This window comes from Camelina sativa, chromosome 2 (assembly GCF_030686135.1).
Source record: "Camelina sativa cultivar CO46 ecotype springtype chromosome 2, ASM3068613v1".
NCBI classification, from domain to species: Eukaryota; Viridiplantae; Streptophyta; class Magnoliopsida; order Brassicales; family Brassicaceae; genus Camelina; species Camelina sativa.
Window position 1 is genome coordinate 20,997,752 of NC_141881.1, and position 26,500 is coordinate 21,024,251.

General features: G+C 34.7%; 6 protein-coding genes and 1 long non-coding RNA gene across 14 annotated transcripts; 3 read left to right on the forward strand and 4 right to left on the reverse strand.

Moving 5' to 3' along the window:
- Positions 1-137: 137 nt before the first annotated feature.
- Positions 138-1,058, reverse strand: LOC104734115 (large ribosomal subunit protein P3y). The gene is made up of 2 exons (XM_010453627.3): positions 808-1,058; positions 138-444 (listed from the first exon to the last, which is right to left on the reverse strand). Exons 1-2 carry the CDS (start codon positions 1,003-1,005, stop codon positions 280-282), a joined length of 363 nt encoding a protein of 120 aa, XP_010451929.1. The 5' UTR covers positions 1,006-1,058; the 3' UTR covers positions 138-279.
- Positions 1,059-2,808: 1,750 nt separating this feature from the next.
- LOC147948968 (2-methoxy-6-polyprenyl-1,4-benzoquinol methylase, mitochondrial-like) lies at positions 2,809-5,294 on the reverse strand. Of its 3 annotated transcripts, none has more exons than XM_087486637.1 (9): positions 5,136-5,294; positions 4,805-4,949; positions 4,560-4,686; positions 4,414-4,475; positions 4,159-4,314; positions 3,906-4,050; positions 3,739-3,810; positions 3,550-3,658; positions 2,809-3,101 (listed from the first exon to the last, which is right to left on the reverse strand). In XM_087486637.1, the coding sequence occupies exons 2-9, from the start codon at positions 4,896-4,898 to the stop codon at positions 3,000-3,002; spliced, it is 867 nt and encodes a 288-aa protein (XP_087342763.1). In that variant the 5' UTR covers positions 4,899-4,949; positions 5,136-5,294; the 3' UTR covers positions 2,809-2,999. The 3 variants fall into 3 exon arrangements, with proteins under 3 accessions (XP_087342763.1, XP_087342765.1, XP_087342764.1); XM_087486639.1 differs by having other exon boundaries at positions 4,805-4,943; positions 5,136-5,284; XM_087486638.1 differs by lacking the exon at positions 5,136-5,294 and having other exon boundaries at positions 4,805-5,133.
- Positions 5,295-5,656: 362 nt separating this feature from the next.
- LOC147948969 (villin-5-like) lies at positions 5,657-12,038 on the forward strand. Of its 4 annotated transcripts, none has more exons than XM_087486632.1 (24): positions 5,657-5,706; positions 6,619-6,736; positions 6,832-6,931; positions 7,023-7,091; positions 7,173-7,409; positions 7,503-7,680; positions 7,768-7,900; positions 7,996-8,158; positions 8,245-8,392; positions 8,486-8,592; positions 8,730-8,885; positions 8,954-9,022; positions 9,107-9,175; positions 9,269-9,406; positions 9,478-9,606; positions 9,707-9,854; positions 10,005-10,015; positions 10,119-10,259; positions 10,350-10,475; positions 10,576-10,641; positions 10,715-11,057; positions 11,171-11,349; positions 11,436-11,595; positions 11,698-12,038. In XM_087486632.1, exons 2-23 carry the CDS (start codon positions 6,681-6,683, stop codon positions 11,547-11,549), a joined length of 2,880 nt encoding a protein of 959 aa, XP_087342758.1. In that variant the 5' UTR covers positions 5,657-5,706; positions 6,619-6,680; the 3' UTR covers positions 11,550-11,595; positions 11,698-12,038. The 4 variants fall into 4 exon arrangements, 2 of the variants coding, with proteins under 2 accessions (XP_087342758.1, XP_087342759.1); XM_087486633.1 differs by having other exon boundaries at positions 11,177-11,349; XR_015581163.1 differs by lacking the exons at positions 5,657-5,706; positions 10,005-10,015 and adding an exon at positions 6,068-6,220.
- Positions 9,426-11,587, reverse strand: LOC147948970 (uncharacterized). The gene is made up of 2 exons (XR_015581235.1): positions 11,142-11,587; positions 9,426-11,059 (listed from the first exon to the last, which is right to left on the reverse strand). It is a non-coding gene; the product is annotated as an uncharacterized LOC147948970 (long non-coding RNA).
- Positions 11,946-14,914, forward strand: LOC147948971 (putative glucose-6-phosphate 1-epimerase). Of its 3 annotated transcripts, none has more exons than XM_087486634.1 (9): positions 11,946-12,456; positions 12,777-12,851; positions 13,343-13,399; positions 13,481-13,641; positions 13,729-13,869; positions 13,975-14,077; positions 14,178-14,277; positions 14,354-14,610; positions 14,767-14,914. In XM_087486634.1, the coding sequence occupies exons 1-8, from the start codon at positions 12,361-12,363 to the stop codon at positions 14,560-14,562; spliced, it is 942 nt and encodes a 313-aa protein (XP_087342760.1). In that variant the 5' UTR covers positions 11,946-12,360; the 3' UTR covers positions 14,563-14,610; positions 14,767-14,914. The 3 variants fall into 3 exon arrangements, with proteins under 3 accessions (XP_087342760.1, XP_087342762.1, XP_087342761.1); XM_087486636.1 differs by having other exon boundaries at positions 12,062-12,456; positions 14,772-14,914; XM_087486635.1 differs by having other exon boundaries at positions 12,099-12,456; positions 14,728-14,914.
- Positions 14,915-20,970: 6,056 nt separating this feature from the next.
- On the forward strand, positions 20,971-24,874 carry LOC104734166 (uncharacterized). Its single transcript, XM_010453696.3, has 3 exons — positions 20,971-21,565; positions 23,418-23,668; positions 24,289-24,874. The coding sequence occupies exons 2-3, from the start codon at positions 23,420-23,422 to the stop codon at positions 24,766-24,768; spliced, it is 729 nt and encodes a 242-aa protein (XP_010451998.1). The 5' UTR covers positions 20,971-21,565; positions 23,418-23,419; the 3' UTR covers positions 24,769-24,874.
- Positions 24,875-25,044: 170 nt separating this feature from the next.
- LOC104734177 (uncharacterized) lies at positions 25,045-26,497 on the reverse strand. Its single transcript, XM_010453706.3, has 3 exons — positions 26,245-26,497; positions 25,983-26,153; positions 25,045-25,437 (listed from the first exon to the last, which is right to left on the reverse strand). The coding sequence occupies exons 1-3, from the start codon at positions 26,403-26,405 to the stop codon at positions 25,197-25,199; spliced, it is 573 nt and encodes a 190-aa protein (XP_010452008.1). The 5' UTR covers positions 26,406-26,497; the 3' UTR covers positions 25,045-25,196.
- Positions 26,498-26,500: the final 3 nt, after the last annotated feature.

Below are 26,500 nucleotides of genomic sequence, written 5' to 3' on the forward strand. Positions count from 1 at the left end.
ACCTAAACCAATGGACCCGAAGCCAAACAGTGAAATGGGTGAATGAGATCATATAAGCAATCACCATTTACCAGATTGAACAACAATGAAAAGAGATTTACTTATGAAACGAACATGATTGCATAATAAAAAGGAGATGAAACCAGAAACAAACATATATTTCTGACATTACATTATAGTCTTAGCGCTGGAAGTTCAATCTAAGATTTGAAAACAGAGAAAAAACCAAAAATCGAGATAGAGAAGTTCAAAAAGCTAAACGAGTTTTGTTGTTGTCTCTTAACCAAAGAGATCAAATCCAAAGTCACCCTCTTCCTCCTCAGACTCTTCCTTCTTCTTCTCTTCCTCCTTTGCAGCTGCGGCAGACTCACCTCCACCGCCACCTCCTGCTGCTGCACCTCCTCCGGCAGCAAATCCTCCACCACCACCACCACCGATGATCACCTACTCAGATATAAAACATGTTCTTATCAACACAAAAGGATCCAAAACGCATTTCAGAATCAAAATTTGTACTAAGCATTTTCAACAATGCAGTAATCATAACAAGTAGATACTAAAATCAAAGCCAAAATCAGAAAGTAATGGATCTAAGTATACCGATTCTATCACAAAGTCCGATCAAATGGTCAGAAACAAATTACGATTGAATTAGATTTAGTGATCTTAATCTCGAAATGAGAGCCTAAACCAAAACATATAGCTATATACATTCTCGTTCATATCTTCGACTAAATCTAAGAATCGATCCAGCAATCGAACATATATAGGAGGGGGAAGAGGGGGAAGAGGAGATGATTGATGAACCTGGAAGACGGCGGAGGTAGGGGAGACAAGAGAGAAAGAAGACTGAACGCCGCCAGATGAATCGGCGGAGAGAGCAGCCTGAACAAGTTTGCGCTGTAGAGAGTAAGTGCAAGAAGCGGAGCCTTCAAGCTCTCCTTCGTGTTGCTTTGCGGTCCATTCTCCGCCTTTGCTTTTGCAAACGAAAGTGAAAACTCCCATCTCTGTCTCTTTCTTCAAACGGCGGCGAGATTTCTCAACTGTGAAATGGTTTTAGTCTCACGGCCCCCCCAAAAAAATGCGTAGTTATGTTTATATATGATTTTATTTCACGACGCAGTGTGAGATGAAAACCTAAGAACCCTAGAATACTGACCAGGCTTTAGTAAATGGGCCCTATACAAAGCCCATTAAAAACTCTTCTTTTTTTCTTTTTCTTTTTTAAATTTGGGTTGTGTTATAGACTTATCCTACTATATTAATTGGGAAGTACAAATATAAAACTAACCTTAAAATGGATAAAAAATTACATTCAATTGCCATTAGAAAATTTTAATTAAGCTTAACTAATTAATTTAAATAAATATAATTAATTAAAAAAATAAAAAACACTTACAGATCAAATAGAAAAAAATCTAGAAAAAAAATATTTTCTCTCTCTAATAAATTATGGACGAAATTACTAAATAATTTTTTTTTAAAAATATAAACCAATCAGAATTTTAAAAACTAAGTTTTTATATCCAAATATACAATATAATTATTTTTAATAACTAAATTTCGAAAATTTTGTTAAGATTTCAAATTATGATTCTCCTATCATCTTTATTTTATTTTATATACAAATTGTTTGGAATTTTCATATAATAGTTATGATTAATAAAGTGCAGAATTTTTTCTGCATATGTTGTGATTTGAATTTTTTAAAACGAAGATATATTAATCAATCTATGAAAAATATATGTTTTAATTTCTATATTGGCAGGTTGGTAAAACTAAATTTATATAGATGATAAATTAATAATTTTTATTTTCTCACAATTATAATATTAAAATTACTACTTTATATTTCACAAAATAATGATGCAAATACAACAAACAAACAATATAAAACTGTAATATACGTCAAAAATAAAATACTATAATATTCCAAAATACTTAGTATTCAAATAGACTAAAAGATTTACAGAAAAATTAAAAATAAATATTATCTCAAACAAAATAACTTTTTTAAAAATATATAACAATAACTTTTATTGTATATTATAAATTTTTTTAAAAATGTTGACCCGTGCTTAAAGCACGGGGTATCTTCTAGTAGTATAGTAGCTCAGCTGTAACTCAAAAACATGCATGCCTCAACTTTGAAAAATGATAAAGAGTACTACATTCTCAATTTCTCATAGAGCAAAGTACAAAGGAGATGAAGAAGCTCGTTTTGCAATTGCATCATCACTAAAGTTTGCTTGTCTCTCATTGAAGCTAAAAAAAAGGTTTCTTCTTCTCTCATGGAACAAAATATCTTCAAACTCAAAATTGTATGAACATGTTATATTGACTATAAGAGGGATGTAGCTTTTGCGTCAAAGTATGATTGGAATCGAGAAGGATATGCCTTGGCTCCAAACCATATAAATATTTCGTATTTCATCTCTTAGAACCAAACATATCCCACAGATTTCATTTCACAGTTGGTTGGAACTGTCAACTGTATATGATTTTCAAAGCTTCTCTCTGCATTTATATCAAGGAAATTGAGTTACACAAGCTTTTCATGAGAGCTATATGCCTTACATTTGAATTTATTTACTTAACAGAGTCCCTCATAGCTTTCTCTATTGTATGATGAACTTCAACTTGTGTAATTGTCAAGCAGAGGTCATTTCTTGTATTGTGGGGTTGTTTTTAGTGTTTCTGTTTAACATGAGTTGAGACAAATTAAACTTTTCTTTTTGTTATATGCAGTTAGACATATATATTGTTTTTTGACAATCACAGTTAGACATATATTCGAGTATTATTAGCTTTATGTGAAGCGGAGTAAATATTTAATTTAATCATAGGATTAAAATCAACAAAACTTCCTCAAAAATGGAGGGGAATCAACAGTTATGTGGTAGATTTGCTCTTATGCAGAGCCTTATTAGTTATTACCTACCAACTTTTACAGTTTGGGTTTGAAACAGCAGAAGCAAAAGCGAAGAGAAGAGAAGAGGTCAGAGCTTTATGCCAGAGTGAATGGCGACAACTCCACCAACAAGGTTCTCGTACTCCACCTTCTCAAATCCTGCGTCTGCGATCATCGAAGCAAATTTCTCCTGCACTCATTTCATACATCTGGTGATTACAAAACATGCCTAAAACTAAAAACGTCTTATAGACCAGACATTACCTGATCACACACGATGCTCATATAATCATGGCTATCATAACTTAACACTGATCTTTTTACTGGAATCTGACAGAACCTTTAGCTATAGTATTGATAATGGTAAGTTGTTACTAATGGTTTTGAAGAAGCCCACAAATTAAAACTTAAAAGTTATCTTCTAACACAACCTTTAACTAAAGATTTGAGCATGGCATGTTATTACTAATGTTCTTGAAGAAACCAACAAGTTAAAACATCATATGATGACTACACCATTTTTATACAAGTCTTCCACGCCGCGCAGAAAAATCACGAAAACACAGGAAAACTAAGCTCAAAACTGTGTAATTATACGATATTTTCAAGAAAGGTAACAAAAGGGTGAATGTTTGAACCTGAGGGGGAAACCGACGAATGCTCTCAACCAAGTACTGATAAGATTCCCTGTCCCCGGCGATTAGTTCCCCTATGTGTGGGATGACCTGGAAAGAATACAAATCGTATCTGCAACACAAGAAACAAAGTGAGATTATCAAAGAAATAAAAAAGACTTCAGTACTTACTTCCACAACATCGAAACTTACAGATTTTTGAAAATCGGAATGTCTACATGGCTAAGCTCAAGGCACAAGAATCTTCCACCCCGTTTTAGTACCCTAACAGTGTGAAGAGTTTTACAAGATTATACACAAACGCTGTAACAGGAAAATACACCTGAATCGAAGAGGGTGCAATTATTTGTAGTAGGTACCTATAAGCCTCAGCTAGAGCCTTTTCAATGTGTGTGACATTCCGTATTCCAAATGCAATAGTGTAACCATCCATTGAATTATCATCGAAACTCAAGGCTTCTGCATTTCCTTCAACCCATACGAGCGACTTGTTATCCCTTAGACCTGTTCAAGATAGCAAAGGAAGCCTGAGCTCACATATATATAGAAAAACTATAAAGGAAAAAAAAAGAGGATACAAAATTTGATGCACAAAGAATTCTGATGTCTCACCTCTCTCAGCAGCTCGTTGTTTCCCAACGTTTAACATGTTAGGATTAATGTCACAAACGTATATCTGAGTCTCTTCAAGAGAAGCCTCATCAACTTTCTGCAATGCTCTTCGTTTGACACTGTATATAGCATCGTAGATCCTAAACGCAACATCACCTGCGTATTACAACCAATATCTATGACAAAAAGTTTCTATGATATATGGATTCGTGATCAGAGACAGTAAAAATTCTATGTTTAATTGTTTCGACTAACCTGTTCCACCGGCCACATCAAGATGCTTCATCCCTGCAAATGGACTCAGCTTCCCAACGAGTCTGAAATCACAACACCACAGAATGTGTTAATTTTGCACAAGAGCAATTCATAACACCTGTGATAAAAGTATCACAGAGTCTAACCTTTCCTTCCATAGCCTATGCAAGCCACCACTCATCACATCATTCATAATATCATAACTCGAAGCTACATTAGTGAAAACGTTACCAACCAATTTGCTTTTATCTTCTTCCTTAACTTCTTGAAACCCTGAAAAATCAAAAACCGTCAAATTTAAACTCCCACTGTAAAGATCAAAGAGAGATCACAATATAGAATAACCAAATCAAGAGAAAAAAAGGATAGATCTTTAAAAGAGTAGTGATACCGAAACTTGTGGCATGAGAATGAAGCGAAGCAACAAAGGAACGGTGATTCAAAATCCTGCTCCCGAGCCTCCTGCTTACTGATCGAAGTGCCATAGCTCCTTATATAGAATTACAAATTACAGTCTTCTACTCCAAATTCTGTTCCTACAACCAAATCCCACAAAATTAAAACAGATAAGCTGTCGAACTGATTCTATGAATGCACCGAGTCACCGGAAAGAGAACCGAAACCCTAATTTGAAATTTATCAAATTAAGCTCGAGCAAGAACGTTCTTAAACTCCAGAATGAAGGGAGATCTTTAACAAAGAAATAAGTATATGGGACTCACAAGCTCCGAGATCGAGAGTGGTGTATAAATTACACGTGTTGTTCTTGTAGGACACGTCGGTACCGGGAACCGACCAGAGTTTTTTGTTTTGACGGAGGAAGAAAGAAGGAACGGTGAGTTTTGTTATTGGCTCTCGTCTCTCCACCTCTACAAAGGAACAGATTGGGCCCTTATAATATATAGTATAAATAGGCCCATTATGCTATAGTCCCGGTTCATATTAAATTCGAGTTGGTTTGCTAAACCGATAATAAATTGAATTAAGAGTGGGTCTAGTTTTAAAACTACTCATCGGGAAAGTAGAAACCATGATCGGAACATATTAGAACCCTAGTTCGAAGTTTTAAGAGAGGTAAACAAAAATCGAACAATCGAGTGAGAATGAGAATGAGGAGAATAGAATCTGGTGAGACTCGGAATCCACTTGCGCGAAAACCGCCGTTCAAGGCTACGGTTATGGACGGAGAATTGTTTTGGTTCCGCGAACGAGGAAGACGAGATCGTAGGAGCAAAAAGATGAAGAGAGAAAGAGATTAGAGATATAATAAACTCACCTGCGACTGCGACTTCGGTAAGGAAACAAACTCGTTAGTGCATTTTGTTAATTGAGCTCACGATTAATTTTTTTTTTTTAATATACTTTTTAAAAAAATTCAAAGAGAAATAAACATTTCAATCTATAATTTTTGTTTATTTTTTAAAAGATTAATAATAAATATTGGATTAAAATTTAATTATTTATCTCTCTGAATTTGCGAATTTTTCGAAGTGAGAAACCTGAAAAAGCGGGAAGAAGTCTTCACCACAAAGTTCGTTTTTTATTTTCTCGGATCATCACATTTTTCATTTTCCTTTTTACCATTTTTTCTTCTTTCTCACAAACTAAACTATGATCGCAGCATTATACGTTTTTCTTCTTTGATCTGTTAAAAAAGGTATCAGCTTCAGCCTTCATGCATGTGTTCTTCTTATGTACTTCTTATATTCGTCCAGCTCGTTTTCCTCTCATCACATAAGACTTTGTTGTTTTCATTTTTGTGATTTATATGTGCCTCTGATTCAAATCTTGATGAATTCCATCTCTGGTATGAATTTACTTGTTCGTATTGAATTATTTGAACGCGTTTGTGGTGAAGACTTTTTCTTCTTGTTATTGGTTTTTGCTTGCCAAATCTCCTCTGTTCCTGTGGTTTTTTTTGAGGATCAGGGTATCTTTTTATGTTGTAGTTGTTGAGTAGACGGTAGATAATGTTTGCGGTTTACAATGGTTGTTTCAACGATTCTAGTATACATTGGACCATGCATTTCAATAACTTTGTACTTCTTCTTTTCAAGTACATTGTGTAGATCAGATTATCTCGGTTTGTTTGCATTGAGATATGAGAAGAACCTTTTATGTTTCTCTTTTCTAGAAATCTGCATTTTCAACGTCCTCTGAGTTTGAATTAAAGTGTCGATTCATGGTCATTAACTATATTGGCAGGTTTGGTTTGTTTCTTGGAAATTTAGAAGCTGGGGAGAGTTTAAGCTTTGCACAAAACCAGAATGACGTTTTCCATGAGAGATTTGGATCAGGCTCTCCAAGGAGCTGGCCAGAAATCGTAACCTTCTCACTTTTTGGTGTTTACATTTTTTAAGTCCTTTCTGTAATGTTTTTGATTCATCTCTTCTTTATTTTCGTAAATTGTATTTACAGCGGGATTGAGATATGGCGTATCGAGAACTTCAAACCTGTCACTGTTCCAAATGAGTCCCATGGTAAATTTTACACCGGGGATTCCTATATAGTCTTAAAGGTTGGTAGTCTTTCTTGTTTCTTCCTTGGTTTAATCTTATAGAGTTATATATAGTGTCTAAAACCTTGTTTATCTAACTATCTCATACCAGACCACGGCATCAAAAAGCGGTTCTTTGCATCACGATATCCACTACTGGCTCGGTAAAGATTCCAGTCAGGTAACAGTCTCTTCATGTTCTCGTTTCTCTGTGCATATTTTTCAATGAATCCGATTCATGGTGGTGTGTTGATGAAAACAGGATGAAGCAGGTGCTGTCGCCATCATGACAGTTGAGTTAGATTCAGCTTTAGGTGGGCGTGCTGTTCAGTACCGAGAAGTACAGGGTCACGAAACCGAGAAGTTTCTTTCCTACTTCAAACCTTGCATAATACCTCAAGAAGGTGGAGTTGCGTCCGGGTTCAACCACGTAAAGCCTGAGGAGCATCAGACACGTCTGTACATCTGCAAAGGCAAACATGTCGTTCGTGTAAAAGAGGCAAGTACATTTTATAATGTCCTGTAGTTTCTTTTTCCTCCACTGGTTCTTTATGTGTTTCATCTTCATTTGCATTCTTTTTCTCATTCACAGGTTCCGTTTGTTCGATCGACTCTCAACCACGAAGACGTTTTCATTCTTGATACAGAGTCTAAAATTTTTCAATTCAATGGTTCTAAGTCGAGTATTCAAGAAAGAGCAAAGGCTCTTGAGGTTGTTCAGTACATTAAAGACACTTACCATGATGGAAAGTGTGATATCGCAGCTGTTGGTAATTGAACTAAACCGTCAAAAACCATGGAGGCTAAGATTTTATACCAACTATATTGAGTATAATGTGTTTTTTCCTTTGTTGTAGAGGATGGGAGGATGATGGCTGATGCTGAAGCTGGAGAGTTTTGGGGTTTGTTTGGTGGGTTTGCTCCGCTTCCTAAGAAAGCAGCAGTCGATGATGACGCAACCGCTGAATCTGTTGGGATCAAACTCTTCAGGTGGAACATTTTGATCTTAACAGAATTTTCCTCGTAATTGACCAATTACTGCAACAGATAATGTTCTGACATGACACATGTTTTGGTCTTTCAAGTGTTGAAAAGGGAAAGACAGAACCCGTAGAGGCTGAATCTTTGGAGAAAGAGCTTCTGGACACTAACAAATGTTATATTCTCGATTGCGGTCTTGAAATGTTCGTTTGGAAGGGAAGAAATACTTCAATTGACGAAAGAAAGAACGCAAGTGAAACTGCAGATGTAAATTTCTTCTCATGCACCAAAGCAATAGTTTTTTTTTTATGGGTTTTCTACACTGTTACATTGTCATTTCTTTATTTTTTCAGGAGTTTTTCCGTTCTTCTGAACGGCCAAAATCAAACCTGGTCAGTGTGATGGAAGGGTATGAAACAGTGATGTTCCGATCTAAGTTTGATTCATGGCCGGCTTCAAGTACCATGACTGAGCCCCAGCAAGGCAGGGGCAAAGTCGCAGGTTTAGTATACTAGTACTATCCACATCGATCAAATTGCTCAGAGTTTTAAACTTTCAATTACGAGATACTTACTCTGTTTGTCTTTTCGCCAGCTCTTTTGCAACGGCAAGGAGTTAACGTTGAAGGCCTAGTTAAGACTTCTTCTTCTTCTTCTAAAGATGAACCAAAGCCATACATTGACTGCACAGGAAATCTCCAGGTAGTGAATATGTCTTAGTGTATACCGGCATTTATGTATTCGAATAAGTGAACATAATCAATACATAGTTTTTTTGATACACGTTTGGTGATCGCATGTCTATATCCCTTTTGATAGCTAACTATGAAAGTTTTCAGGTCTGGCGAATCAATCATGAAGAAAAGATCCTTCTCGAAGCAGCGGAGCAGACAAAGTTCTACAGCGGAGATTGTTATATATTCCGGTACTCATATCCCGGAGAAGACAGAGAGGAACATCTAGTGGGTACTTGGTTTGGAAAGCAAAGCATTGAGGTAAACTTCTTTACATACTGTGTAACTTCTTACTCTCTATGTGTGCTAATTGATGATGATTTATATAGGACGACAGAGCATCTGCCATTTCCATGGCAAGCAAGATGGTTGAATCCATGAAGTTTATGCCGGCTCAGGTGCTTCTTCCTGTTTTTTCTTGTTATAGATTTAAAGGTGAATATTCGTTTTGGATACAACTTTATCAGTCTAATTCGGTGCAGGCTCGTATTTACGAGGGAAAGGAACCAGTTCAGTTTTTTGTGATCATGCAAAGCTTCATCACATTCAAGGTCTAATATCTAAGTTTTTTCTTCAGGTTTTATTTCCGTAGGTTTTAAGTAATATATATCACAATCTCTAGAAAAATGTTATCTTCGTCTCAGGGTGGTCTAAGTGATGCTTTCAAAAAGTACATAGCAGAGAACGAAATCCCTGATACTACTTATGATGCAGAAGGTGTTGCGCTGTTTCGGGTTCAAGGTTCTGGACCCGAGAACATGCAAGCCATACAGATAGAAGCAGTATGTTTCTTATAAACCATAATTAAACAGCTTTTATATTGGTAATTCAAATACTTATCTGGTTCCAACAGGTTTCCACAGGATTAAATTCTTCACACTGTTATATATTACATGGCGATTCTACTGTTTTCACTTGGTGTGGCAATCTAACTTCCTCGGACGATCAAGAACTTATGGAGAGAATGTTGGATTTGATTAAGGTAATCAGTTAATGAGCTTTGTTTCTGCATTTCGGAACGTACCTCTCAGATTTCACATATGGTGGAACATCTGATTCTTGGTCTTTTCTGTTTTGTACAGCCAAATGAACCCACTAAGGCACATAAAGAAGGCTCAGAGTCCGAACAGTTTTGGGAAATATTAGGAGGAAAATCAGAATATCCGAGCCAGAAGATCAAAATGGATGGAGAGAGTGATCCTCATCTCTTCTCTTGCACATTCTCAAACGGTAAAACCATTTTACAACATCTGTTCCCGTTCCGGGGTTTTCACTTCAACTTTTAACAATTCAACAAGTATCTGTTCTGAACTTGTATTTGATGGTTTTTCCCGGTTTGATCTTCCGGTGATACTCTGCGGATGTTGCTATCTTTACCAGACGATCTGAAGGTAGGATATGGTTTTCATTTTTATGAGGCGTGATTTATGATATAATCTCACATTTCTGGTTCTGAATTGAGGTTCTTCTTTCTTTCTTTCTATGCCCGTATAGGTTACAGAGATCTTCAACTTCACTCAAGATGATTTGATGACTGAAGATATCTTCATACTTGATTGTCACACTGAGATCTTTGCCTGGGTGGGACAACAGGTTGACCCCAAGAAAAAACCACAAGTTTTAGCCATTGGAGAGGTACTTAAAGATCCATTCATCAACTAGATTAACGTACAAAACTGCGTACTAGTTCTTATAGATCCTTGGCTTCATTGTCTTCCCCAACAGAAATTCATCAAGCATGATTTCCTCTTAGAGAATCTAGCAAGCGAAACACCGATATATATTGTAACGGAAGGAAATGAACCTCCATTTTTCACTCGGTTTTTCACCTGGGACTCTTCTAAATCTGCTGTAAGTGAAACTTCTCTCTCTCTCTCTTTCTCTCCCTACTTGCTTCAAATTCGCTCCTCGGAATCTAACTCGTACTAAGTGATAAAACTGCTTCTTGCAGATGCATGGAGACTCTTTCCAGAGAAAGCTTGCGATCCTGACAAACAAAGGAAAACCGCTTCTAAATGTAAAAGCTTTTAACTCATTTGTTTAAATCAATCTTGATTCTATTTTGATCTTTGTGTCCTTTCTTTGCTCAGAAACCTAAAAGGAGAGTCCCTGTATATAGCAGCAGGTCCGCTGTTCCAGACAAATCACAACCTCGGTCCAGAAGTATGACCTTTAGTCCAGACAGGGCCCGCGTGAGGGGACGGTCTCCAGCTTTCAATGCACTTGCAGCAAACTTTGAGAGCGTAAACATAAGAAACCAATCAACTCCACCACCTATGGTTAGCCCAATGATCCGGAAGCTTTACCCGAAATCTCTTGCCCCAGACCTCTCAAAGATGGCTCCTAAATCTGCGGCTATAGCTGCTCGTACAGCGCTTTTTGAAAAATCTCCGCCACCTTCTCAAGAAGCACCTACTAGCCTCAGTTCTGAAGGTCTGAAACAAAAACAAAAACAAAACTTCATATTTGAACCCTAAACTATCAATTTGATGAATAAAGTTGAGATCTTGAGCTCACCCTTTTTTGATCATTTCTGATGTGTGAAGCTACAGACCAAGCAAAACCGACATCAGAGACGAACGAGGAAGAAGCAATGAGCAGCATTCATGAAGATTCAAAAGAAGAAGAAGCAGAAGAAGAGAGCAACCTCCCTACTTTCCCATACGAACGCCTCAAAATCGACTCAGAGGATCCTGTTTCAGATATCGATCTCACTAGAAGAGAGGTCAGAATCCTTAAAACACATATTATTATATAACATTCGTTTTATTGGGTTTGTATTTAAAGAGGTCAGTTTTGGTTTTGTTGCAGGCGTACTTGACATTATCAGAGTTCAAGGAGAAATTTGAGATGACAAAGAATGAGTTTTATAAACTGCCTAAATGGAAACAAAACAAGCTGAAAATGTCTGTTAGTCTCTTCTGAACACTCACTCAGTCTTCTTCTCCCTCATCTTAACCCAAAACCCACCGTAAGTGTTTCGCCTTTATCTCATTTTGGTGCAATCTTACACCTATTGATGATAAGACCGGTTTAAATTTTGTTTATCTCTCTTCCTATTCTCTTTTTGCAGTTTCGAGAAAAAAACACAAAGAGGGCAATCATACATTTAATCTGCAATCTTTTTGAGCTGCTTACAAAATAATCAAATTCAAAATTCGTATATTCTCTATATTTACTTATTATATATACATACAGTATTCAAATTTTCTTAAATTGATACTTAGGATTTTTTATTTGTTTTGTTCTATGATCTCATCAAGATATATGTCTGGCTGTGAGATTCTTTTTCTTTTTTTCCCTGGCCTTGATTTTTCCTCTGTTCCTTTTTTTTTGGGTCAAACCTCTGTTCCTTATTGAATAACCCAATGTAAATTAAATCTTATCTTTAAACATGTTATATATTCTATGGTCCTCATTCGTCAGTAATCTTCCTTAATCCATAATATAAAATAAATAAAAATTGGAAAGTCTACAAAAAAAATAATTAAAAAATAGAATACTAAACATAACGCTGTCGTGAAAGAGAGAACGGTTCTAACAAAAACGGCAACAAAAAAAAAAGGTTTGCAGCAAATCTCCCTTTTTGCCCTCTTTTGCGTGAAGAAGCAGTGAGTGAAGAAGGAAACAAAAAGATAAAGAGAGTGAGAGAAAGGAAAGAGTAGCAACGACGATATATACGGAGAATCTCAGGATCTCGATCCTGTTTTTGGTTTTTCTACTTTCAGTACTCTCCATGGCGGCGACGGAGCGTCATCCTTTTGAGCTCGCTAAAGGCATCAATGGCCTTGATAAGATCATCCTCCGCGAGTCTCGCGGCCGCTCTGCCGAGGTATATATTTCCCTCCCTCTTTCTCTGTTTTCACTGTATAATTGTTTGATCTGTGATGTAGATCGAGATCGATTTCGTAAGTATGAATTATGATTTGTCAATCTCTTTCTTAGATCCTTGAGTTTATTTAGTTGTAGTGTAATTGAGTTATGTAATTGTTTTAGGCAAACGGATGAACCGGATCTGCTTGTTTATTGTCGATGAAGGAGGATGTGTAGTTGTTTAGTGTAATTTATGAATCTGTTGCTGTTTTCACAGAGGTTAATTGATTTTTTTGAGTGTGAGCTTGATATCTATCTTGGTTTCTGGAACGGTTGCAGATATACTTGTATGGTAGTCATGTGACTTCTTGGAAGAATGAGAACGGAGAGGAGTTACTTCATCTCAGTAGCAAGGTACTCCTGATTTATACCAATCTTCAATTGAGTTTCATTGACGAAACGAGACATTTTGTTAATGATTAAATGTTTCCAACTTCGTTAGAGATGATATTTGGTACCTTAAGAAGCACAGTTTGATGATGCTAAATATTTATGTATCTTATGTTGTTTCTCTGGTTGATTGTGTCTCTATAATGCAAAAGCGAGGTTTGTCTTTTTATCTAGCATGATTGGCTCAAGGAAGTTCATGTAAGATTAGGAAAAATCTTTGTCTAAATTTGGTTATTTACATCGTTCCATAGATATGTAAATGGAAAAGATCTTAACTTCATTTTTTAGCTTAAATTCTTATAGAAGCATGTAAGTGAAAGAATAGACAACATTTTACTTTGAAGTCTAGTAATTTGCTCATATTAGAATAGTCTTTCTTACACGGCTATCTTTGTATGTAAGCTACAAAGTTACAAACAATAGATATCTGAAAACATGTGTTATGCATTGTGCAGGCCATATTCAAGCCCCCGAAACCAATTCGTGGAGGGATTCCACTATGCTTTCCACAAGTAAATGCCCATATTTATTCCTTTGTTTTGTTTCGTTTTAGAGTTCATTATACTGATGAAATACTAATTTTGTGTGTGCAGTTCAGTAACTTTGGTACACTTGAATCACATGGATTTGCTAGAAATAGGATCTGGGAAATTGATGCTAGCCCGCCTCCTTTGCCATCGAATTCTTGTTCTAATGCTTTTGTTGACCTGATCCTAAGGCCAACTGAAGACGATCTGAAGATCTGGCCTCACAAGTAAGATTCCTCAAAAACTCATTCTCTATATTTTCTCAAAACAATTTGCTTGTATTAAACTAAAAATATTTGGTGTGTCCATTTCAGTTTTGAGTACAGGCTGAGGGTAGCCTTGGGGACCGAAGGAGAATTAACTCTGACATCCCGTATCAGAAACACCAACTCTGATGGAAAGCCGTTTACATTCACATTTGCTTATCACACCTATTTCTCTGTCTCAGACATCAGGTAAATCTCATTGCATAAATTTCTTTACTTCTGTCTGAAGAAGATTTGGAGTATTAATAAAGATTTTGTAATATGCTGATATGCATTGGTTTTTCTTGTGTTCAGTGAAGTACGGGTTGAAGGATTGGAAACATTGGATTATCTTGACAACTTAAAGAACAGAGAACGATTTACCGAACAAGGCGATGCAATAACCTTTGAATCTGAAGTAAGTTTTCTATTCCTATCTCCCCTTTCTGAAACATCTTTTGTGTCTAGTATCATCATCACTCATAACAAAACACTTGTTACTGGGTGAAAAACAATAGATTGACAAGATTTATCTAAGCACGCCTACAAAGATTGCCATTTTGGACCATGAGAAAAAGAGGACTTTTGTTATTCGCAAGGACGGGCTTGCTGGCGCTGGTAAGATCCGCATTGAGATCAGAATCTGAGTTTTTTTTTTTTAATATGACTGAATCATTTGGTAATCATCTTTCAGTGGTGTGGAATCCTTGGGATAAGAAATCAAAGACGATCTCTGACTTGGGAGATGAAGACTATAAGCATTTTCTTTGTGTGGAAGCTGCAGCTATCGAGAGACCGATCACATTGAAACCCGGTGAAGAATGGAAGGGAAGACTCGAACTCTCAGCAGTTCCGTCTAGTTACTCCAGTGGACAGCTTGACCCCAAGAAAGTCCTTGAGTGACTCTCTCAAACTCCAAAAACATCATACTTCTCTTCTCTTTAATTGCAGGTAACTTCAGTTTACTCTTGGCCATTTAGATTCTTCTTGAGCACATACAAATCTTTCGTTTTGATTATCATATTCTGTCATTTTTGCGTAATGATGCTTGTTATTGTTATTTTATAGTGTTAATAAAGTTTACATTTGCTTTGTATAAAAACCAAGTGAAGGGAGGAGGAGTTGAAGATCATCGGATATACTATTTAAAGAAACTGAGATTGAATAAAATTGTTGCTTAATGCTTCTTAGTTCTCTTTTGTAACGACAAACATTAACGATTTGAGGATCAAGACAAGAGACTTTGCACCGGAAATTTTCCAATCGTTAAATGTCGGTTAATTATACTTCATGATCAATTCGTTGACTAATACTAGTAATATAGGTTGACTAATCCAACCTTAATTATGACGTTGGGATATGTCTTGAATTTAGATGTTAAGCAAACCAACTAACCCGCCTGGTCTTATTCAACCTCTAACATTTGTGGGTTAAACGTAATGCGGTAATAAAGTTTGCTCGTGACAAAAGATTTTGGATAGGTTGTTCGTATTTGGTTGGTGTAACCGTGTAAGAGTAAAAACTAGTGAAATAAAATGTCATCTCTTAAAAAAGCATGATAAAAACAAAATATATAATACCAACAAATGAAATGAATTCTGACCCAAGTCCTTAAAGTTGAAGATCTCAAGATCTGATCAGGATCTAAGAAACCATATTTTTTTTGGATCTTTAACCTTCAGTACATAGGATCTAAGTGAACATTGATGTCTCTGTCTTGAGTTGATACACCCACTTTGTCTTTTTTTTTTTTTTGTGCACCAAGATTTTATATCATACTAAATCAACCTCCAAGGAGGGAAAGTTACAAAGGGAGGAACCAAAGCTACGACTCCCTGATCCAAAACAAGATCAATAACCGAATAAAAGCAGATAGATTGATAGAACAAGTAATCCTAACACATCGACAATAACTGAAATCGTTGGATCCTTGATCTTGATCCTTGATTACAATAAAGCAGATAAGTGAGAAGACACCTTGGACAACACCACACACATGAGATGAGGTGTTGCACGAGATTGAGTCTACCACAAGGGCAGATAAAACAATCCACAATTGGGCTGCAGCGACAAAGGTGACAGGGCACCAGGCTGACGAGCTAACGAAACTAACAGAGAAAGAAGTCTCTGGGAAGCACCCCTCAATAACAGATGCTGGCCGCACAAAACGATAGCAACAGTTGAAGCACCACAGAAGCAAGTGTGGCGGTTGATTGCTCTTCTCCAAAAACCTGGACAAAGAAGCAGAGGCAAGGTGGAGGATAGAAGTATATCCAGTCCAACCACGGTAATGGATAGAAGTATATCCAAAACACAAAGTTCTTCTAACACCGGTGACACCTAAACAGACCGGTGGCTCCCATTGCAGAAGAAAACAAACCCTGCGACAAGCTCTAAAAGCTCCAACAAAGATCCAAGAAGTATTGGACCAGACCCACCAAGCAAACAACTTCAGGGGCCTCCGCACAAGACCTAACAAGGTCAAGGCACCATCACAACGGCGGAAGAGAGGGGGGAAAACAAGGAACATACCGAAAGGCACCAGCATGAAGAGGCTAGCGGAGGAAGCGGAAATAACGAAACTCCCAAAAAACCTTGAGGGACAGCCAGATCCAGATCCAGATCCGAAAAGGGACCTCGCCACACCGAAGAAAACGCCGGACAGAACACCGGTACACAAATTGGCTCCGGAGACTCCAGTAAGACAAACTCCATACAAGACAGGAGAGGAGGAGCGGCGGAAGTAGCACCGACAAAAGAACCGAAAGGACGGTTTAAAAGAGAACAAAAAACGAGAAGAGATTGGATTTTTCGGGAGGAAAACTAGGCAGTAAAATGTCGGCAGGGTCCGACGCCGGCGAGCAATAGCTACACCGGCGCCGGAGATCGGTTGCCCTCTTGGTGACTCGGAAATGGCGGCTAGAGCGACCTCAGAGAGAGAGAGAAATTTTTCATATTTTTGAGATTTTTATACACCCACTTTGTCTAAATAACAACAAATGAGCATTAACTTCAACATTAGTTTAAGAAAATATTTTATAGACTTATAGTTACAAAAAGTTAATGGGTTGATATGGACATCAATAATTGAAGTGCCATAATAATTGATAGAATAGAAGTAAACTAGTACTAACTCGAGAGATCAAGTACAAGATCAAAAGGACGATAGTAGACCAACGTGGGATATTTTACAATTACATTTACACATCTAACAAAGACACTGTTCTGTGAAAACTAAAAAAAAAAGGGGCATTTTTTTGGATCCACACAAGATTACATCTGGCTCGAACATCAAGAGATTCCCTAACTTTTACATTAAAAATTAATTTAAAAGTTAATATAAAAATAATTAATTAATGGTCGTTTTTTTGTCGTTAATGCTTTTTCATTGGTTACGAAGTCATCATATTCTGAATCCGATTCGTTGTATGTGGGAGCTGAAGTGAAGTTGTCCTTATTAGTTTGGTCATTGTTATTTTACTAAATTAAATATACTCTCCATAGTAAACATTGTACTCATTTAGTACTGCAAATGTAATATCCAAATATGCTTAATTTGTCCTAAGATCAAATTGGGATGAAAACTAAGGTTTTTGATTAGTAAAATCAACAAATCATATTAATAAACAAATATAGTTTAATTATTTATTTTTAAAAATGTAGGATCATTCTCAACATATTAAGGATATCAATTTTTTTTTTTCCAAAATTGTAATTTCAAATTTCGTTTTCGGCTGTACTATATATAATATGTAAAGTACAAAATAATAATCTAATAAAAAAAATGCAGAAAGTATCTAGTAGCTAGTGAAGATAAGCTAAAGCTAAATCTAATAGTCAAGTGACAAGTGGACAAACTTGCACTTGAAAAAAGAAAATTAAAATATAAAAACCACATGAGACATGACGAAGGCCCATTTTTATCTGTTCAGGTATCCGACACGTGGCTTGTAATAAGGATCCACAAATCACTTGAGAAAAAAACCTTAATGATGTCGTAATTATCTGAATTTGTTATTTATTTATCTAAAAATGTTTAATTTTTGTAACTTCATCAGTGAATATGCAAGTCCGATCTTACACTAATCGTCGGCCGGATCTTATAAATATAAAATATTAATACCACCACTACGATTAATAATATTAATCTTAGGCTCTAGCTAAAACTAATACGTGTGTCGGTACGTAAGTAATAATAACACTGAACTGTGTTCGATTTCAATTTGGAAACAAAACTCGTTACTTGAACTCCCAACTTTTGTTCTGACATGTGATGAGTTCGTGAAAGAAAAACAACTGTTGTCAATGATCCTATCCATTCCTAGGATTAGTCACTGTTGGGTTTTGGATTTTCATTTGTTAAAAATATATCGCTCCAATGCTAATAATAACAAAATGTTAAGTATTCTGTATTAATTATTCTGATCGTAAATCATAAATAGTAGTAGTCATCGACTCATCGTTCCTTATGTTATACTACTCTACACAGAAAGAAAAAGAAAAATACTATATAAGAATATGAATGAGGATGTGTGTATAGTCACTATAGTGGGGTAGAACAAAGGACCCATAGTGTACGTTAGAAAGGCTACAACGCGTGCTTACTCTTTCTATTATTAAATTTTTATAAAATCCCAAATCTGTTTTTTTTTAACTCTTTGCTTCCACATGCCGTCACTTCACTTTTAACTTCCCTTGTTATTATTTCTCTTTTTACATTATATATTCACTTATTAATTGATTACTAGTAAATACTGTACTAAATACTTGGTATACTACTATACTATGACCAAATCACCATTTGTTTATTTTCACCGTTTTTACTTCTTTTTTTTTTTTATTAGTTTCATGACATACATATATCATAAAGTCATTATATGACCAATATTTCTACTACTTTTGATTTTGGAAAGCAAAATGTTGTTAAGTCTCGGTCAATCCAAATGCATTTTTCGTGTGCTACTTTATTTATGGTAAACGAATGATTTCTAAGTTATTTAATTTCGAATCTTTCTTTTCTTTTTTTTGGTTGTTGATGTTGATGGCTATGAATTTCTTGTAAGAATATTAGATAATTATTTTAAGTATTACAACAATATAAGTCATATTACGACCAAACAAATTGTTATTCATATATATATATATAGCACCCATATCTTTTGTTATTGGTTTGTTTTTATAATATTGTCTAACATGCGGCGGACAAAAAAAATGATATGATTTTCTCTGATCCATTATTTTTCATTAATTCACGTATAATACAATCAGAATTGTTAGGTAAAGCTAATACTATGAGTTAGTATTTAACAAACCAAAAAAAGCTGAAAAGGAGGTTAAGAAAAGTAATGAATACTATAGTATAACACATTTATTTGCAACGAATATAAATTATTTACATACAAAACATTGCAAGTATTGATCATCGGTCTATATATATAAACTAAAAAGAATCAACAACAATAATTTATGTGATGTAGTACGCATACGAAATTTAGATGTTGACCTCCAGATTCAAACTTTGGAACTCTAAAAACAATCTGATTTTATAGTATTAACTTAAGCCAAGGAAAACAATTATCGTGTCGGTAAATTAGTGCTAAGTATTGTACTTGAGATCATATCGGTTTGAGTTAATTATTCTAAATTACTCCTTGCTTCTCGTCTCACATGGCCCCCGCCTAATCCAGCCAACTCTTCTTGTTCTCTACAATAATTAGATTATATAGTTTCTTACTATTTTTACCAATTTAATAACATACGCATGCATCCGCGGAAGGAATCATTTGATTTTTCTATTACAATATATTTGGGAATTATAATATTGTCCGCAGATCAATATGTATAGTTTTCTTAATCGTTTGAATTGTTTAATATTGATATACACTAATCTTTTTGGGATCTGGGTTTAAGGACGGTAATAGCAAACCACGATCGATGAGATTTGTTTCTTAATGCACCGGCAATTAGTTGAAAGATTGGTTAGATCTGTGAACTCTATCATTAAAAATTTAATTATACAGTATATTTTCACTTATCCGATTGCTATTAATTAGGTTTCACTTAAAACATATTTTAGCATCGTTACTCGTTTAGCCATATACTATAATAATGTATTGGTGAGCATGCGACAAAAACATATATTAGTAAATATTGTATACTAATTCAAGCATAATTACGATTCGTCGGTGCGTAGTCGAAGCCCCATGTTAGCACCAGATTTCTTTGAGAGGAGAAAACGAAACAAGTAGAAGACAAGCAACATTACATATCTAAATATTTCTTCAAGTTATTATGAAACTTAAAAATGCCACTTAAATCATGTGCTGACAATTAATTTCTTTTAAAAAAGGTTGTTATATAATTTGGAATTTTATGAAGAAACTTAAACTATATTCCTCTTTCGTCATTGACCATAACGTTTAAAACAAAAAACGAATCATTTTTATATATCAACTTTAAGTTGTTAACGATTAATAATTTAGATTACTAAATGGTAATCTAAGGACGACTCATCGGTTACCGATCAGTCTTAAATTTGTATGCAACATGACGTGCATATCTTTGTGGACGCAATTTAATCACCAACCTAAACGTCTTTGTTGTTGTTTCACCCAATTCAATTTTGAAAACGACAAAGTCTAAATTAAAGTGTTATTCAGTCAATCAGTCTATAAAATTGCTATAACAAGTGATATAGTACTATAAGAGGATCTATCTCATGAAACTTGGTGTCAGATAAAATCGATAATCATGGGATTTTTGGGTATGGTTGGATAACACCCAGTACGGATGATGATGATGATGATGATGATGATGGAGAATACATACGTTTTAATATACAAATTGATAAAAAGAATTATGTGTAGAAAGGGGGAATCATTTGAATTTCTAAAAATAATACAGAAAACAAAAACGCCATTATTTTGTTACATGATAAAAGATAGAAGCTTTGTCTTCAATTGGTTGTTAATATAATACTTTTTAATATGGTTATACATGCATATCTTGATCATGTCCAGTGAGGACTTGTCTGGAATATATTGGCTAAAAAAATCACATTTTTTTTGTTCATCATTTGTCCAAATCCTCTTGATCTTCTCAATTTTATATTATATCAACACATCCAATTATCTCACACTCCCACTTACTTATATTAAAAAATAATATATACATAATATACAGAATCTACTATCATAAGACTTAGGATTTAACATGTTATCAATAATACCTTAATATATGTACACTCTTAACATGATAACTTATCTATATTTTGAGTTAAAACTACAACATGGTGAAGATTTCCCTTATTTCACATAGTGGCATTTGTATATAATACCCAATATTTATATAAAAATACATATTATTGTTTAAATCCACAATATATTTATATAAAATGCAGTTATTGTTTTGTATGTCTGTTAGAGAGAGAACAATTAGATGGACATAAAAAGCTAAGCATATGAAAACTCTCAGCTTTTTCCTTGCCTCCTTCCTTCACAAATATCACCAGCCTGTCAAAATTTAGCCTTTTAAAACTATTTAACTTCCATCTTTATATATTATTTGTTTATTAATCCTTATTTAGTTTAAGCATTTCCTTAGCTGTGAATTCCCATTATACCTCTCTCATTCTCTCTCCCTCTCCCCCTCTCTCTCTGTATCTCTCTATCTCTTCTTCCACAGAGCTTTTATTCCAATACTGATTGTTGAAAAAATTCTGTAGTGATCTCTCATCAGCTTTTGGATTATTTTTTTGTGTTATGCTTTGGAGCAAGTTGGTAGATAAAGCATATATAGTAGTTAAGGTAAGTGTGAGTCTTATGTGAGTTTTTGTGGCATGAGCATAGAACATGTGATCAATGAGCTTCTTTGGAGAGAATCACAGCTCGGCCACTCTTCTTTTCAGGTAATTTCTATATAAATTTTATTTCTATGGGTGTTTTTCTGATTTACTTGATAAAGGTGATGAACTATATATAGAAAGGTTTGCTATATATGTATGTTTGTGTTTTTTGTATGTCCATGAATCAATATACCAACTGTAATGAATCAGATTCTGTATAAATGGGTGTGTACCAAAAAAAGGGTCATACATTGGGTTCTCAAGTTGGTTTAACTTTTCAATACCTCCGTGAAGAAGAATATAGTTAACAATCAAATTGTGATAGCGAAATAGATATTTTGTTTACATATATTTGCGTGCGCATGTATACACATACATATATAGTATTATTTTTTTATAACATGAATCGTCGTTATCTTTTAGCCAAATTATTGTCCTTGTCTTATCCTATTGGGTATCTGATTTGGTTCTCTACAAATATAGATACATAGACATGATCTTCTCATGTCTTCATGTCCTTGCAAGCGTGTGTATATACATGTGTCATATAAAAATATTATTTGTTTATATGATTTATGTGTAGACAACTTTTTTAAAATCATCCCAGCAAACAAGGTTAAGTGGAAATTTAGGTGATACAGTCCTCTTCACATGAATACTAGAACATAATGAACGATGTGACCAATCTATATATATTACATTATGGCTACAAATTCCTATTATTTTATTTAAATAGACAAAAACTTAGGTGATACAGTCTTCTTGGCATGATCATCAATCTAGACTACATAGTAAAAATTCCTATTTGTTGATATTAAATTGAAAGCTCGACTAGTGTTTTTTGTTCCCTTTTTTTCCCCATGTCTCTATCTATTTTATTTTTAATCATTTTTTCATATTCAAAAGACTCATGCTTATCCAAAAAAAAAAAAAAGGAAAACAAAAAATATCAACAACTTGCTCTTTTTTTTCCTTCGTCCTTCGAAATCTTCACCACATATTTTCTATTTTTTTTTTTTGCAATTTTACAATGCGAATCATTCTATTTTAAACTTTAGTAGTGAAAATGATATTATTGTACTATATATCGCACCAATTATTTTACCGATTTTAAAATATAAAGTATTATATACAAATAACTTATTCCGTAAGATTAGATTTTTCACATAAACGGTTTTTAGAGATAATGAGTACTATACAACAAATGATAATTAGAAATTTTTGCATTGGTCATGCAAGTAAATAAATGGGAAATCAGTTTTCATTAAAGAAACTAATTTTGTACGATTAACTTATTGGTAGGACAAGCTGTGTCTAATGTTATTCATGATGGCACTACTTAGATACTGACATGTGAAGTATTCAGCTCGGTTTAAATGTATTATTTGTTCAAACTTCAAAGTTTATAATATTACATTTGAAATAACGTATGAATTATATCACTTATTTTTGTTTTGAATGAGTAAATTAGGTAACAAACAAACAAAAAAATTGTTTATGCATTTTCAATTCAAAAATTAGTAGATCTTCTACTTTTATGATCACTAACAATAAATTTCAAAAAATGAAAACCAATAATTTGTGGTGTATAACTTGTTCTATCCATTGATTTAGTAATGAGAAAGACATTTTGATTCGATTTTTTTTTTTTTTAATACTTGGCTTTGAGACAAAACACCATGAGAGAGAATCTAATCAAATATAAATGTGTGTCCCACTAGTCAACCTTCTTTTGTCTACAAACCCTTCACTTCAAAAACTAGTGGCTTCTGACGATTACTCCATCAAGATCATATCACATGTACACACACACACACACACAATCACATATATACAATCTACGTGTATTAGGGTTTCTTTTTATGTGTTTATCAATCATCAAATGGTTATGAAGTTGTGTGATTCTACGTTTCAGGCATGGGAACAAAGACGGTTGAGCGAATTAGGACGAACCCCCTTGGCTTAAAGAGTGTTGATCGTAGTGGTATCATCAGTTTTGGCGTTAATGGTCGAGGAAAATCGTCAAAGGAGACGTTGACTGACGAAAAAGAAGAGGAACAAGGAGGCGTTTCTGTTATTAGGTCAATGGATAGGTTTCTTGAAAAGCAAAATGCTGAATCGATCAGACATACAATGCAAGCTCAAGAAGATACTTTTAAGCACCAGGTACGTTATACTTGCATATGCATCATTTATATGGATTTGGTGGTTTTGGTTCTGATTTTTGGTGTTTTATAATTGTTTTCAAGTAATCAAACAAAAAGAGTGATTTTTATTATTATTTATTTATGTAAATTTAAATATTAAATCTATGTTTTGCTTTGAGTCTAATTTTCACTTTTGGATCAATTCAGCTTTAGCTTTTCTGTTTTTCAAAAGGATGATCTGTTTAACGAACTAAGAAATGGATGAATTAGCTACTTAGGTTTCTTTCCTTTTCTTTCTTTTACTTAGTTCAGATCAATTATCCATATTACGTATAAATTGATGATTAATAATAAAATAACACATATACACTTAACCTAGATTTATATTGAGTTTATTTTTCTTTTCTTTTTTCGGTCTAATGAAGATATCTTCATTGAAACAACGTAAAATTGATTTTAACAAATGGAGTAGCGAATTAAAGTTTTCATTCATTTTCTTAATTTCAGCTTGGTTTGGACCAATTTAGACTATCACACCAAACATAACAATTTTAACTTGTTGATGAGGATTATACACAAAAGATCCTTGTTTGGCTCTCTCTTTATGCATATAACAAATAAACAAAGTGATAATCGCAGGTACGAGAGCTACATAGAGTATATAATACACAGAAAATGATGATGAATCAACTCAAACATAGAAGCCAATATTGGACTGTTGACAACAACAAAGACCAAACCGGTTCAAGAGAGAGAACCGGAAGTTGTTCAGGCATAGACCTCGAAAATGTGGTTAGAGCAACACAAACAACGACGGATCATATCGAAGAGAGCGAACTAGAATTGACACTGAGCATTGGATTGTCTTCTTCATCAACTACTATGACGACGACGACGAACAAGGACATGGACTACTCGTCGACGACGTCGTTGAGATCATCATCGGATAATTGTAATAATCAGAGCAATAACAATAATAATAACAGTAATAATAATAACCAAGAAAGTAGCGGACCAAACACGCCTATGAGCAGCTCAAGTACGACGTCTTTGGATCGAGAGAAGAAGAGGCCTCATTGGCTTTTTCAAGGACTTAGTATAAACCGAACCTCTTCTTGATTTTTGTTAATTCACTGACCTTTTCTTTTTTTCTTCTTCTTCTCATTTTTCTTTTATTGTATCTGATTTATTATTATTGTTATTACTACCAGATTTACTGTTTTCACTTTTAGCTCTAACTATCTTTCTTCGTTAGCACTGATAAACCATTGACAAAATAAAATTATGTTTGCGTAAGAATCTATATTCATTTGCTTTTGGACCTCAATGAGGTCATACATTGAGATGGAAAGAACTCAATGGGCTCTGTGAGGTGTTTTTAATTTGACACTCTAGTGACTTTTAAGATTGGTCTAATTATTTACTAATCTCAAGGTGTATAAACCGTGTTCGTCCATCATAAGTTTTATACACAAAACCGTATACTTCACTATGTTATTTCAACATATTACATAACCCTCTCTCTTAAATTTGTTTTTTTCGCTCCTCTAATAGTCATCTTCGTCATCTTCATCATTTCTTGATCGGAAAAAGTTTCTAGCCACGGCTGAAGCGGCTCCAAAAAACATGAAGAGAACTAGGAGGTCGAAGCCACCACCACCAGCACCAACTGCAACCGCAGGACCAGGGGCAAAAAAGGAAAACGGTGACCATCCGTAACCGCCGTAACCATATCCATAGCCACCGATCAAAGGTGGTGCAACCTGAGGATTCACGTAGATATTCGTCCTGTGAAGAAAAAGCTGTTAGGATATAAAGGGACTATATAATGTGTTCAGTTTTATATAATCTTTTCGTTTGCGTTTTTAAGCTAACAAATAAATTTTGACATAAAATGCTACACACAACACGTAAAAACAAACATAAACAAACAATCTAGCCCTAAACAAAATAATGTTTTGAAATAAGTAATCAGCGTTGGTCGTTGGGTGTTTAAGATCCGAATTGTAATTATAAAAGGTTCTAACTGTAAAATTATAAAACAATAAAGGGCCATCAAGTCTACCGATGGGCTAATGTGGATATGAGGCTGCTAAAGCCCATCCTCTTGTATCGAGAAACGGGAGATATAAATAAAAAATACAGTATATTTTCGTCAAAAGAAAAAAACACAGTATATTATACGAAAAAAAAAAAAAAAAAAACTACTGGACAAATCTTGAGACTACATGCATGTTTAAAAGAGAATTGTACAGTAATTTATAAACGGTGGTTCCTAAATCATATACTTGAAAAATTAAAATCAAGATTAGAGCTTCTAGTAAAAAAGTTACCTTGATCGGTTGTTAACTCTAGGAGGAGGGCGAGGAGCTGAAGACCGAAACGCTTGACCGCCGACTCTTCCACCACTCTTGGCCGCAAACGCATCCCCAACGTTTCCCAAAGCCAAAACGCCAACCGCTAGCGTCGCGATTGCCAATTTCGCCAGCTGATTCTCATTTTTCCTAATCAATTAAATAACAAAATCTAATAAGAGCAAACTCGAATTACTATAAGAAAACAAAGAATTCTCTTTAAAATAAATCACAAAATTACCGGGAAGAACCAGTTTCGTCGTCGTCGTGTTGTGGAGACTTACAACAGATTGAGTTGGGGCGAGTGAGGTTAATATTGGATCTAGGCTTAAAACTGTGTTGGAAACCGAACGTATCCGATGAAAAGCTCTGTCGTGAAGAAGCAACAGCAGCGAGATACATTTTCTAGTTGTTGTTGTTTTGGTCTCTTTGATTTTGTGTTCTAATAATAAGCTCTTCTTCTATGTTCTTTAAAGATCCTACACGTCTTCTTGGTT

Excerpts from the sequence above, each read along its gene's own strand:
- LOC104734115 (XM_010453627.3), bottom strand. The coding sequence starts at position 1,005 with ATGGGAGTTTTCACTTTCGTTTGCAAAAGCAAAGGCGGAGAATGGACC. Across the intron at positions 445-807 it reads CTACCTCCGCCGTCTTCCAG|GTGATCATCGGTGGTGGTGG; the intron begins GTTCATCAATCA and ends ATATCTGAGTAG.
- LOC147948968 (XM_087486637.1), bottom strand. The coding sequence starts at position 4,898 with ATGGCACTTCGATCAGTAAGCAGGAGGCTCGGGAGCAGGATTTTGAAT. Across the intron at positions 4,315-4,413 it reads TGATGTGGCCGGTGGAACAG|GTGATGTTGCGTTTAGGATC; the intron begins GTTAGTCGAAAC and ends TGTAATACGCAG. Across the intron at positions 4,051-4,158 it reads ACAACGAGCTGCTGAGAGAG|GTCTAAGGGATAACAAGTCG; the intron begins GTGAGACATCAG and ends TATCTTGAACAG.
- LOC147948969 (XM_087486632.1), top strand. The coding sequence starts at position 6,681 with ATGACGTTTTCCATGAGAGATTTGGATCAGGCTCTCCAAGGAGCTGGC. Across the intron at positions 7,901-7,995 it reads GTTGGGATCAAACTCTTCAG|TGTTGAAAAGGGAAAGACAG; the intron begins GTGGAACATTTT and ends TGGTCTTTCAAG. Across the intron at positions 8,886-8,953 it reads TTGGAAAGCAAAGCATTGAG|GACGACAGAGCATCTGCCAT; the intron begins GTAAACTTCTTT and ends TGATTTATATAG.
- LOC147948971 (XM_087486634.1), top strand. The coding sequence starts at position 12,361 with ATGGCGGCGACGGAGCGTCATCCTTTTGAGCTCGCTAAAGGCATCAAT. Across the intron at positions 13,400-13,480 it reads TTCCACTATGCTTTCCACAA|TTCAGTAACTTTGGTACACT; the intron begins GTAAATGCCCAT and ends TTGTGTGTGCAG. Across the intron at positions 13,870-13,974 it reads TTCTCTGTCTCAGACATCAG|TGAAGTACGGGTTGAAGGAT; the intron begins GTAAATCTCATT and ends TCTTGTGTTCAG.
- LOC104734166 (XM_010453696.3), top strand. The coding sequence starts at position 23,420 with ATGGGAACAAAGACGGTTGAGCGAATTAGGACGAACCCCCTTGGCTTA. Across the intron at positions 23,669-24,288 it reads AAGATACTTTTAAGCACCAG|GTACGAGAGCTACATAGAGT; the intron begins GTACGTTATACT and ends TGATAATCGCAG.
- LOC104734177 (XM_010453706.3), bottom strand. The coding sequence starts at position 26,405 with ATGTATCTCGCTGCTGTTGCTTCTTCACGACAGAGCTTTTCATCGGAT. Across the intron at positions 26,154-26,244 it reads GACGAAACTGGTTCTTCCCG|GAAAAATGAGAATCAGCTGG; the intron begins GTAATTTTGTGA and ends TTAATTGATTAG. Across the intron at positions 25,438-25,982 it reads AGAGTTAACAACCGATCAAG|GACGAATATCTACGTGAATC; the intron begins GTAACTTTTTTA and ends TTTTCTTCACAG.